Here is a 13,952-nt window from a genome sequence, read left to right on the forward strand (position 1 = left end):
GTGTCCTGTAAATCTAGGGCCAGCAAATTGATAGTCTCCAAAATTTTGAGTCAGCATTGATAAAGCCTTACACTGTTGAGGAAGTGCTGCATAGTAAATATTTTCCTTTCTTCCAGAGGAGCAGYGGTGTTCATCTTCCTTGTCCGTAGTAGAGCCTCATACTGTAAATATTCAACATTTTTGCAGGCGTGTTTCAACTTTGGGATTTCAATACACCTTTTTTTTTGTCTTCTGTGTTTGCAGTATCATTGCTTTTTGTATTACAATTGTTTGTTTGGAGTTCTCAGGCTACTGGAGACTTTCTAAGGCACTGTACCTTTTGTGGATTCTTTGAAACAGCTGAGGTTAAGCATGTGTAGACAGTGTTGCTGAAGCAAAAATTTACACCTTTTTTATTGACTCTTTCAAACTCTTATTTTCATAATATCACTTCACCAACAATAGCTATCCAAGCTGCATGTTACAAATTTTTGGAGCATGATGAAGACAGTTCTTACAGCTCTTGTGATCATTGGTTAGAAGTTGGGGTTTTTTTCCATATGAAAGAGTTCCTCTCCTAATTATGCTCTTGGGAAGGCCAACTGACAGTATCTTAACAAAGATGATTAAGTAAATGCAGGTGTTTGTCATCTTAACACAACTTCTAGGYTACACAATGGTGTATTCAATCTGTATTTTCCTCCCTAAGCAAACAGCATGAAATAAAAGAGGGTGTTAGGTATGAATCAGAGTAGTACTTGATTGCAGGAATCCAGACATGGGAGAACTGGAATTCTTTAAAGATGATGTTATTTTATACAGAGGAGAAATGTCATATTTTTAAATGTCATTGCAAGAAAAGACAAGGTTTGGCATTAGTTTGGGTTGGAAGAGATACGGAGAAAAGTAGAAAAACTATTAACAATGCCCTTGAATTATTAGTAAAGTTGTTATTTTGTGATAGCCAAAGAATCTAAATGCAAGATTCTTAATCTGGCAGTTACTGAAGACTTCATCCACCATACAAAAGCAGGGGAAATGCCTCCTTCCCAGGTGTCAATACTCTTGAGAGACACTCTCATTGCCCAGTTTTTGTGCTTGTCGCTCACAGCAATGATGATGGAGTCTCTGCTTGGCTGAGAGTTTGTTGCTGCTTGSTTAAAATGAGTCTGGCAGACAGAAACATCCCAGATGTTGTCTCCTGACTTCAGCACTCTCGCRGTGCACAGTGGCAGTCCGGCTTTGTTCCTAGGTCTTGGTTGTCACAGTGCACGATCTGCCTCTTAGCACAAACTTCTGCCTGTGGCCTCTGACATAGGGAAACTGATACCACATGACTGAAGATGTGCTGTTTGTGCTTGCACAGTGTTTGGTTGCCTGTTTGTGCTTGAGCTGGCTGCAAGGGTGGCTTTGCATGATCTGTTCTGGATGTTGCACAGCCTGCTCTGGGTCTGCAGTGCCAAGGATGGCGAGTCTCTAAGGCTTTGGTGTTAGGGGTGTTATCCTGTCCCTGTGATTCAGCTAGGGCACAAAGGTAGGCTTGTATGGAACTGACAAATGTCAYCTGTCAATAAATTAATGAAGTTATGCTATCACATGTGAAAGGGCAGTGACAATGYTTCAACAGTGTAGTTATTTCGGTTTGAGGATGTCTCTATCCTTCCTGGGGTGGTGCTGTGAGCTTCCCCAAAGCCTGGTACCTCCTGCTGAGGTATCTGCCCGAGTTCAGCATCTGCCGTGGTCTTCAAAAGGGAGCACATGGTCAAGGAGTTTGTCCCTCTGTTTCAGGTGAATGTTTCCAAGGTGTGCCGTAYGGTTGGCATACTCTCCCTTGGGGTGATGCTAGAACAGTATCTCTGCTTTCTGTATTCTGCTGCAAGCYACAGCTGAGCAGCACAATCAAAATGATTTGCAATGTGTCCAGTGTCCTTTGTGGRACACACTTCTGTGTGTGACAAACTAACATACATTTATCAGGAAAGAGCTGCTTGGGGGTGAGCACTTGGTTGTTTTCATGTAATACGTGGCATCTACAGATTGAAAAGGGCCATGTTTGGCATCTCTCCTACATACATTTCCCTCTGCACATARTCCTGGTGGTAGGGGTCAGTAGGAAACCAGCACTGCCTGGCACCTTGTAGTCACTTTTCTTAGTGACAGTGACTTGGATGGAGTCCAGAGAAGGGCAACAAAGATGGTGAGAGAGCCCAAATCATATGAGGAAAGGCTGAGGGATCTGGGGTGGCTCCGTCTGGAGAAGAGGAGGCTCGGAGATGATCTTATTGCTCCCTACCACTGTGTGGAAAAGGCTGTAGCCAGGTGGGGTTGGTCTCTTCTCCCAGACAACCAGCAAGGCAAGACGAAATGGCCTCAAGCTGAACCAGGGGAGATTAAAATTGGCTTTTAGGAAAAAATTTACTATTTTCTGTGTTGTTCTGGTAACCATTTTTTTTTCTACATTCCCATGCCCCTGTTTGTCAGGTTCATTTTTCTGAGTTGAGTTATTGTTCARGGTTTGCAGATTATGAACTTTGCAATCCCCATTCACATTCCAGTACCTACGGGCAGGTGATRTACATTCAGAGGTGGCTTCTGGCTTTGGAGGGTAAGAGAATAAGACAATTTAAGGTCAGTTTGAGGAACAGCTTTGGCTATGAACTTCAGGAGTGCTTCAGTCTGGGACAGCTTCACGCAAACAGCCTTCCTGATGAATATTTCTAAGGAGATTTCAATCTAATACTGATTTCCAAGGACAGAGGGCTGCAGGTTTTCCAGCAMATCTCTGTAATTATTTTAGAATATCTTTCAGAAATTCAGAGCCACTTCTCAAAACCTTCCCTTGAAGATTTGATAGCATAATGTCACTTAGCATTTGAAGGTAATGTTCTTGATATGAAGTTGAGTAGTGCTTGGTGGTTATGGTGTATTCAGTTTGTTTATTTGTTATAGGAACATCCTCTGGGCTACTTCTTTTACAAAAAAGCCCTYAAAAATGCTCTTGAAATGGAGTAAGCGTGGGATTTTATCATTCTTGTTATAATTCAACAGTTTTTCTTTCATGAAATTAAGAAACTAGAGTACATTTATACATGTTATGTAGAGCAAGTAAGAGATAGGTTCAGACAGTTGTCTCAGGAGTGAATGTTTTCCATGACCAAAGTATCTTGGATAAATTAAAAAAAAAAAGGAAAAAACTGAAATGTACCTTTCAAAAAAATGCTGCTATTAAAAAAAGAAAGAAAAAAAAAACCCAACTAAAAAGGAGGGGTGCTGGGGGAGAAGTCTTGACACCAGAAGCTCTGTCACAGCAGAGTTTCTCTCGGATGTCTGGAAAAAGTCTTATACTTCTGGGATGCTTTCCAAAATATTTTCAGTGACCATTGCCACAGGCGTGAACTTCTTAATGCATTTTGCAGTAATCTCCACCACAGTGAAATTGATTGCTGTCTGAAAGCTTTTAATGATAACAAGCAAGTAGGGCAGCATAAATGCCATGAACTAATTTGTGTGTGCGCATTATGTTGCATCTTTAGAAGTCCTGCAGAGACAGATGCATCGCCTCAGGAAAATCCTGCTTAATGTTTTTTACATAATTATGTAATTGCATATTTATATTTTACATTTTGCAGAAAAAGGTCTTTTTTCTGCATACACAAAAGATCTAGCGTCTGTGGAGATGCTTCAGTTGGTACCCAGGGAAAGGTCTCTGGTGACTTCCTGAGTTTGAGCTTTTCTAGGATTCACTTTTGAGCTTTTCTAGGATTCACTTTATAGAAGCTGAAATGGATACAAAAGCCAGGGGAGTTTTAAGAAATGCCTTTCCAGCAGAAGAAAAGGTACTGTATCAAAGGTGCATCTTCTTCAAATGCCTACCAAGGAATTTCAGGAGGCTTATAAATGAAATGTTCTCTTTCTATCTACAAGTTAAGGGCATTGAGGAAGCTGAAAATACCGTGCAACTTATTGGGTGTTTTCAGTATTATCTTAATATTCCTAATGCAAGGGATCGTTCCAACTGGAGAGGTTCATCCACCCAGACCATCACTTTCTCAARGCTGACATCTGAGCTGCACTTCTATTCATACAGAATAGAATTCAAGAATTTTGTTTTTTCTGTAAATAAAAAAATATCCTACCACCAAGTATACAACTATATATATAACATAGTATTTTTACACATACACACACACACACACACACACATGTACATATCGGTAATAACCAAAATTGTTAATGAAAAGCTGTACCCAACTGAGAAGCCTGATCTTGCAGACCCTGCTGTGGCATTGTCCCTCTGCCAGCACAGGCGTGCTGCTCCAAAGCCCTTCATCCTTCACTATTGCTCCCACAAACTGCTGTGGTTTTTGGATGATCTGCAGTAGGTGAGGAGTGAAAAACAAAAACTTGAGCACCAGCAGAGAAAAACAAGCTGTCCTAGGCAGGCTTCATAGCAARGGATAAAAAGGTCAGAAGATACGTTTATCCCCCTCTACCTTCAGGGCAGCCACTTGACGCATCCAGCAGAATTTTTCCAGACTGTCACTGGTTCATCAGTCAGGGCTTTCTTTCTCTCAGTTTTAAATGCCAGCATCACTTCAGTTCAGAGGAATTGCTGGCTTCTTTCCCAGACAAGATTTCCCAAATTCAAAATGACCTTTCAAGATCCTAACTAATAGGAGCTAAACAGAGATTTCCTCTTCATCAGGCCCTTTCTCAGATTGATCCTTTTACTGACAGCACAGACCAGTGAAAAGACCAGYCCTTCACTTGTGATAATAAACACCTCTTTTGGAGAGGGGCAAACTTAAATCATACTGAATTTGTTACATATTCCAGAAACTGTTCTACTYGTGTTTGATGCACTGATTATGTAAAGGTAGAGGGGAGTGCCAGTGAAATTGTTAGATTTTTTTTTTAGTAAGATTTTTATATTTAGTCCAGCCATTCAGACTCGGCACTACTGCAATGGGATGCTGAGTCAGCCAYGCCTCATTATTGAGGGAAATGAGTGATGGACAGTGGGAGAGGTGTTTGTCTGGGTAGTATAACGTGAGGACTGCYGTGCAGGCAGCAAATCCATGGAATTAACCTGGTACAGCAGTGTCAGCTCTCACTTCAATGCCAGCTTGGTTGTTCAGCACAGCACTCCCCAAGGATTCTGTGCCCATCCTCTTCCAGGCAAGGAGAAGGAGGAATTTGGGGTTGCCTGGCTCTGAGCAGCTGGGTTTTGAGGTTCTGCTTTGGTGTGTGCTTTAGGAATGCAAACTGCAGCTTCAGCTCCCTGGAAATCTCARTTAAAGCTGGAAACCCAAGCTGCAAAATAGTCCTGTAGAGACAGCCTATACTGGTGACCTTCTGGGAAGTCTTGAAATGTAGGATAGCAAACAGCTTTCAAGGAAGAACCAGTGACCAATACTTCTTGTTGAAGTATTTCATGTGCAGAGTTATGAACTCTCGTCTTTCTATTCCTAAAGAACTTAGGGCAAAAGAGAAGTGCAGAAACAAATGTATTACTGGTTCTTATGAGAGAAAACCASTGTGGGAAATGAGTGACACTCTGTAAAATGAATGATAAGGCCAGATTAATGACTGATTTAACATTAGCACCAAGTTTAGTYTCATAGTTGAATTCTGAAGAAACAGCAGATATATAACTAGTCTTTTAAATTTTTTTAATAATATGTTGTGGAAAAAGATACCAAAAGTTTGGAAAAAATTGCAAGTGCCAGAAGTACACAATTGTCTGAAAAAGATAGTATAAATACAAAATATAGAAAGATAATAACTGAAACCTGAAGTAATTTGATTCCATCAGGAGATCTTTCAGCTATGGTTTCAGGTTTGCCATTTTCAGCTTTGATTTGTATAAGAAACTCACTCTTTTGACCATGGTAAAAGATAAAGGCTTGTAAGATTGAAGGAATATAAACTCTGGGCCATAGGCTCTGTTCTTCTAACAGCCCGGCTTATCAGCCTGAGCTGTTGTCACATTTTTGTCATGAGAWTTTCAATTTGGAGTTGACTGTAGAAGACTGGAGGGAAGAGGTGCATAGATGGAAGGAACATGTTATCATCTGCAACTTATTAAGTATTGTTTTSCATGCTTTCCATAAAAACGTTAGAATATTTATGTATGCATTGCTTTTCTGGTAAAGCAGCTCCTACTTCATTTTATAGACACATTAGAATTATGTTTTCTACATCTGTACCCAGGAGCATGCTCAAGCCTGAATTCCACACCGCTAAATTGTCTGTAATAAAATAACTTGCTTTGTTTTTCTTCAGAATTTTGCAGTAGTGTCTGAGAATCTCATGCTTCATTTTTCAGAGTATGCTTTAAAGCCAAGTGTGGTGAAGCAGAGACCATTGTGAAGATGCTGTGTGGCTTTGTCAATTGAGAGARAAATATGAACTGAAATATAAACACAGTAAAATTCTCTTGGGTGTATTTAAAGTAAGAGTATGGTAAACTCTTGGATATTGATTTGAATACTATAGAGATTGTTATAAGGCATCTTAATGGTTTTCACTTTCATTAATTGCCACAGAGTAGGCTGTTTGCACTAGCAGTCAGAGGTCCGAGGTGTAAACAAGTCTGAGCCTTTCCTTTTTGGGGAGTAAACCAACATAGACCACCAGCATTTCCTTACACTTCCTATTATTTTTCTTCTTTCTTTAACACAGATCACTCTGGCTCAGCAGGTTCACAAGCTAAAGCTTCTTGTGTCTCTGTAGAGTGTGGGTACTGATGTGGCCACATCAAATAGTAGAGTACTGTAGAACGTCTTTGGTTTGGGTTTATTTTCTGCCTCTGCTGCTTAACTGCTTTGCCAAAGAGTTGCTTGGCTTGTGTGTTCCACCTACACATTTTAGAGCCCCGATTGCAGGATATTTAATGCTGCCCTGCCATCACTGGCTGCTGGCAGAAACAAGGTTGAGCATGATGCCTGTGAGTCAGGTAAGTATTTGCCCTGAGTATTAATGSAGAAACAAGTACAGAGAGCACAGTGTCAGTCTGGAAATCTAGCCCAGAGGCAGAAATGGCAAGTTTTTTATCTCCTGTTCCCAAGTTTTATTCCAAAGCTGTCTTTCCTCAGTCTATGTTTTTACAGCAATTCACTGTTTTGTGTTATTAATGCCTAATACTTGTTAATGCCWCATATTAATAAGAGAAGCATTTTGTGCATACCTGTGTTTGCTCTCATTGCACAGTAAATACTCAAGAGATTTCTGCTCTCAGTACAACTGATGCAGARCATGAATTCTGCTCTAAACCAGTTTTTGTTCCAGCCTTTCCAGTATGGCTGTACTTCCAGTTGGGAGCTTGGTTTCTTTGAAAATCTGTCCCCAAAGTCAGCATGGACAGGTTTTGTTTGGTGTCATGACCCTCCATTTTGAAGCTGGTCTTCTAAAAAGCAGTACTAAATGGTGAGCAAACCGATTTAATTCTCTTGATGCAGCTGAAAGTGCARTTGAGCCAACACTCAGCTCAGTCCTGCATTTCAGAACCTGAGCATCGTGTGTTTGAATTGTCCTGCATTTGCTTCTCTTCTCTTGGGGAGCAGAGCCTGTGCTGCTGCTGCGCCGTCGCCATCCTGAAGTGACGAAAGCGAGTCACCTTTGATAACTGGAAGAAACTGAAGTAATTGAACAATCTCTTTTCTTYGAAGCAAAGGAATTCTGTTCCCCTTATCATCCAGTTTGCTGACTTTGTGTCCAAGGTTTCTGTTGCTGTTTTGACTGAGCCTGAAAGTTCCAAAAGCACAAAATGCTTTTTGAAGCKGTTTCTGCCCCTGGCTGAAAATGCAATGGAGTTCATTAGCCTGGAAGTGCTGGCTGAGAYCCTGCTGGGGGAAGGGGAACTGCTGTTGTATTTTTTGTATCCCTTGTGCCATTTTGGACTTGAGCAATATTTATTTTTAGTTCATTTAAACAGTGCAGAAGGAAGGGGCAGTTGTAATATGGCATATTTACATCATGCTGTCAGTTCCTGGCAGCTCACTCGCCTGTCGGAGAACAGAACTAGTCCATTAAGGATGTGAGTGCTACTTATGGCCACGAGTGGTGAAACATCGTCTCCAGGGTGGGAAGGCCTCCCCAGGCCAGCAGGTTCGTTTGTTTTTCTAAGGTGGAGTATGGGGAATTTTTTTCATGTCACAGGGACAGGAATGGGCCATTCTACCTCCCACTTTTTCCTTCTTCTCCTCTACTCTGGAAAAAGAGAGGCAAAGTCTCTACGTGAGATCAGCATGTGCTGGTTTTTCCCCTCATGTCACGCTTAAGTTCTCTGCCCCTTTATAAAAATAAAAATCTATAAATAAAAAAGAACAAATGCTGAGGGGGACAAACTGGACCCACAGTTATGTGCATGTAGTCACTCGCTGAAGTGTGCCTAGCCCCATTCCTCCCAGGCTTCATGCATTCCCTGTTGCTTATGCTGTCAGCTTCTCAGGATGGGAAACATGTGCAAACAGTCCTGGTTKGAGGTTTTTTTGCCCCACCATAACATAATATTAATTGAGATTAGGCTGAAATGTTGGGCTCATCTGCTGTTGAATTAGCTCATTCTCCATTTCTGTACATTTTCCCCCACTTTGGAGGGAAAAAAATTGCCCTGATTTTTGCTGCCACACTTTGATGTCACAGTAATACCTTTCTCCTGGAATTAAGCAGTATTTAGCTCTGATCTCTCCTATGTGACATGCTGTCTGTGTTTGCCACAAGCACAGGCACCCTGTGATTTCCCTTTCTTGGAAACTGCCCTGTCTCAGCATGTGGGTAGGAGGCCATGTAAATAAATACCAACCACTTCTTAGCCTTCAGTAGGCATTTCCTTTTTCCTGGTGGCTGCAGAAGAAACACTTTCTCACAGTTTGGCATCAAACATTTGTATAACTTTTCTGCTTGTGGAATTTTTGTTTAGACAATCAGATTCTTGGTATAGTTTTTTCATCAGTTTCTATTTTTATTCATCTGTGGTTGCTTGGTTTGTCAGTAAATAGTGTCTGTCAGAACAAACACTATCAGAAACTTCCTAAATTCAGTAATTGAATAGTAAATCATGATGAGTATATTCCGTAACACTGAAAGATAAGTTTTAAAGAAAAAATTGAAATAGAATATGAAGTTCCCTATATTGCCATGCAGTCCAGCTTTCACTTGAAAGAAAAAAATTGCTTTTTAGCAATTTTAATATATTATTATATATTGAATAAATTAATATAAATTAATATAGAAATATACTTGAATATGAAATTAATATATAAAAGCTTAATATATGCTTGAATATTTTTTTCAAGTGTGTGTTGCTTTGTTGTGGCAGCAAAGCTGAGGCATTGTTATCCCTTTATTTACTTTACTATTTAGGACATATTTATAATAGCAAAACATTGTATCAGTAAAAATCAGTATTACAGGACAGTGTWCTTCTAATTTTCATACATAAATATCTGATCTGTAAGTTCTTTGTTTAGTGTCATTTACTATTATTTATTTTTTATTGGCTTACTTTAATTTATCTCAGTGGTAATTCTTTCTGAGTGGATGATAGTGTRCAGTCCCTGCAGGGAGAACCCCAAGGCTTCAGATAATGCACATTCTCTGGAAGCAAAATATGGATATGAACTGTGATAAACAGCTAGAGAGTGGCACAAAACTAGACTTCTTCACGTTGTTAGATGAGAGTGTGAAGAATGTACATATGTATGTATGTATGTTTTGTGAGTAATAATTTCTAGGATGGTTAGACTAGAGGCAGTTTCAAAACCCATCAGGTATTTTAATGTAATACACTGAATTTAATAACCTTTGTACTCAACAACAAGAGAAACTGTGCTTTTCCAGAAGGGCTTTTGAAATCTGCTTTTTCCTCTCCTGAGGCCTGGTATGAGGCTGTCTAGGAAAGTGAGCCGTTGTTGGCCCTGTCACTGTATTTTTATAGTTTCACTCTTAGGGCCTTTCTCATCCAGCTTAGTTTTGCAATCTGCTGAAGCTCAGCCAAGATGAATTGCATCTGCCCTCACAGAACACACATTCAACCCAGCCAGGAYATCTTCCACTTCTGTGCACTGGAAGTTGCTTGGTGTATTCTGGGAAGCACATATTGAGAAGAATGAGTCCTGGTTTGGTTTGTCCCTTTGTCCTGTCTCGTGGCATGCAATAAACTGTTATCCCATKGTATTTCTTACTTGAGCCAACCCCATAAGTGTTGTCCCAGTCCAGAGCATTTCAGGAAGTGCAGTGGTGCTGGGTTTTACAGCTGGCTCTGGTGGTGGCTGGGCAGAGATGAGTCAGCCTTGCTTCATGTTGGCTGATAAGGGACTGTAAAAGAATCCTAAGCTCTCYAACTTTGGTGATTTATTGAAATTCTGTAAGGCCGTTGGCTAGCCAAATTCACAAAAACTCCATTTAGTATCTGGACAAATTCCAAGGTATAAAGTCTCTCTGCACTCATTGCTGCCACAGTAGTGGTATCAGCCTTAACAGTACCTTAATGGCTTTTAGAAGCTGTTAAACTGGTCTGTGTTAATCCCCTGTCAGCAGAGTTATCGTGATATGCGAGCCCAGAATGAGAGCATTGAGGATGTAGATGTCACCCATTGTCTTTAGATCCTTCTATTTAACATCTGGTGTGTTTGCAAAGCAAACTGGAGATGTTTGCTTCAGTTTATCCATCACTGTGAGGACTTAAGGAAGTTTAACACAATGGAAACAGCTAATAATCTCAATGTTTTTTTTCTTCTGACATAAAAATTACCTCTGCAGTTTTATTAGTCCTTTATGGGGAGTGGCAGGAAGTAAGAAACCTGGAGAAGGTGAAATTACAGTGATTGTGCTGTAAATGAGGTTTGTGATGAAATTGTAAAACGAGTTGGCTACAGCAAGAGTGAGGAGATCATTCCTATCTGGCAAAATAAGCTGGTTTGAGTCTGATTTTGACTCAGACTGAGTGTGAGTTTTTCCAGAGTTGGATATTAGAAAAAAATTCTTTACAGAAAAAAATTATAAAGCATTGGAATGGGCTGCCCAGGGAGGTGGTGGAGTCACCATCCCTGGATGTGTTTARAGAGATTGGATGTGGCACTTGGTGCCATGGTTTATTGAGGTGTCAGGGCATGTGGTACAATATAAAATTTTGATAATGATATTATTTTGATTTTTCATATGGGTTTTGTATTTTTCACTAGCAGAATGAAAATTTATCTGTGGGTTTATTGAATGTCATGCTTAAATAATTGTTATTTGTAATGTAAAGTAGAGATAAACTTTATGTCACCAGTTACTTCAGTTGCTGTGCAGACCTAGAAGAGTTCTTCAGTGATCAGAAACTTTCATTTTAGTTAAGTCCAACCCTTGCTTTTTTAGAATTCAGAGGAATGAAGAATAACAAATGTAGATGTTTATGTGTTTGAGGTGAACCTTTTTTTTTTGTTGTTATGAAATGTTTTAAAAGGATCAGTGAAAAACAACTGAAACTGAGGTTTCATTTCTCTTGCAGGTAGATCTATGAAAGATAAGCAGACATTTAAATTTTGGGTATTTCCTTATGATAACAAACGTACCAAGGTTATTACCAACCGAACAGAGCTTGCTGACATCAGGCTGCATTGAGACTTCTCACACAGTGTTGTTTTAATCCATTTTTTTCTAGGAAAAAGAGAAGAAGTATATGCTGCCTTTGGACAACTTGAAAGTGCGAGATGTTGAAAAGAGCTTTATGTCCAGCAAACACATCTTTGCATTRTTTAACACAGAGCAGAGGTAAGTAATTGTGCTATTCTGCAAATACTTCTATAAAATGGTAGCTAGCTGAGCATTTTGATCACTGTCAGTGCAATTCTGTTATTTCCACCATGTTGAGTAGACAAAACCTTGATATTCTCGATTTATCCCCTCCTTTGCTGTTGCATAACCATGGGATGAGGGTTGGTGTCCTCCAAGCCACTCGTGGGGTGAAACAGTTCCACGTTGAGTCATCCAGTTCTTCCATGTGGCTGAATAATCATCTCCTGATCCTATTTTTGTTTTATTTGGCAGTCACCTAGGCTTACCAAAACATTCATGACTTTTGTACCTTGTGACCAGATTCAACTGGTGTAAATCACAAGAGCGTCATTACTTTTCACTTTCTCCAGTGGAAAATCTTGGCTGTCATTAATCTTGGGATTCATTTGATTGTTTGTTTGGGTTTAAACACTGCTGAATGGAGAAAAATGAGATTCCTCTTCTTCTCTGATTAATAGAATATTTGCTTTTTAGTTTTTGCCCCACACTTCTCCTCTCAAACTTCATCCTCTGTTTTAAGTGGTGTGATTGCTCTACAGAAGCTACTTCTGATACACAGCCAGTTCAGATTACTGTGCACATGCAAGGCAAGAAAATGTTACAAAACATGGGAAAGTGACATGTAATTTTTTTTTTAATTGAGGAGAATTGCATTTGTAGTCAGTTGAATTGCATTTTAGCAGGTAAGGGACAATTTCTGTAAGTTCTTCTTCAGGAAAATAAGTAAATTGAATTGTAGGGATGCCATGGGTAGAAGATCTTGTTTCCCTCTTCTGCTAAGTTCCTTCACACCTGCTAATCCCTCACATCACCAAAGTTTGGCATTACCTTCAGATGTTCAAGATGATGAGGGTTGGATGCGRCTCACTGCAGATCCAACTGTTTGGCCTGAAATAGTGGCCAGAACTTTCAGATGTGAGGAATGCACCTCTCTGCTGCAAAGAAAAAGCAAAGCACGAGATTCTGAGCTGTCAAATTTCTGCTGACTCCAGAAATGCAAGGACACAATGTGAGTCTTACTCTGAACTACCCCAGGAAGGCTTTGCCTCCATCTTCTGACACCTCAGCCAGCCTGCAGTGGACATGGTCTGCCAGGAGATGCCCTTTCAAAGTGTGTCACACACATACTGGCTGGGAATAACATTTCAAATGCTTRGCCAGTCGCATTTCTGGAGCACAGAAAAAAAGCTTTGAAAAGCTTTTCACGTTCCTAAAAACATAAATGATCTTTAGATGCTGGAAATGAATATAATCCTGATGATTTCTGTAGTTATGTGTGGATCATCCCAGTGCTGTATGTACATCTGTCAGGAAAGGTGACTTTGTCCTGGTGGCTTGCTATCAGCTGTACATATTAACTTACTTTMACGAGAAATTTGTTAATTTTAGCTCATTGTTTCTCCTTTGGTTTGGCTAATGGCTTTGAATATTGTCATCATCTTTAATATTAATCATCAAACTGCTGTGAAAATCTGAGAGCAACATTTCCATTGGCAAGTTTGGGATTTATTTGGGTGATACATAGCTGGACATTCACTTGATATTTATCCATACTAGACAGCGAGGATTTCAAAATCAGATGTCTAAAATGTTTGCCATGTCTGTAATAGCCCTGCCTCTTTGGGCTCTTCGGAGACCCTGCAGGCTCTGCAAGCTGCTCTAAAAACATCCTGATGTCCACATGGGCATGTTAAGACATGACAGCACAGCAATAAGACCACAAAATACCTTTGCCTTGGGAGAGGCAGATCATGGAGAAGTCTTTCAGCTTTACCGGAGGCAGAAATTGTTTTTGAAAAAGTTTGTTTTGTTTTTTTTAAATTCTAATTAAAACAGCAGTTATCTATTACTGTAAAACAGCTGATTTTTGATACTTCCAAAAATCTGCCTCCTGGCACAAATTGATCAAAACAAGATCAGTATCACTTTCCACTGAATCCTAAATTCATAGAAGTGTCAGCAAAAACAGGAATATTGGTTCTTGAGTAGAGTGATCTGGCTGGGGACTCTGTCCTGTATCCCAAATTCTTAAGGAAACTGAAATAGGGAATTGATAAAGATACATTGAAATATGKAGTCTTATTGTTGCTTTACTTTATGGTAATCCATTGATTTCTGATGGGGGTATGATTGAGTATGGCTTGCTTTTCAAAGATCACATCAAAAAATTAACTTAGTTTCTGGTTGGC

General features: G+C 39.9%; 1 protein-coding gene across 1 annotated transcript in view; it reads left to right on the forward strand.

Moving 5' to 3' along the window:
- The window catches only part of DNM3 (dynamin 3), a 169,678-nt gene that overhangs the window by 92,783 nt on the left and 62,943 nt on the right, over window positions 1-13,952 (forward strand). The window contains exon 15 of the mRNA XM_057372765.1: window positions 11,630-11,739. Coding sequence (XP_057228748.1) covers window positions 11,630-11,739 — 110 coding nt within the window. The remainder of the gene's footprint in view (window positions 1-11,629; window positions 11,740-13,952) is intronic.

This window comes from Malurus melanocephalus, unplaced genomic scaffold (assembly GCF_030028575.1).
Source record: "Malurus melanocephalus ecotype Western Australia unplaced genomic scaffold, MMel_1.1 scaffold_178, whole genome shotgun sequence".
NCBI classification, from domain to species: Eukaryota; Metazoa; Chordata; class Aves; order Passeriformes; family Maluridae; genus Malurus; species Malurus melanocephalus.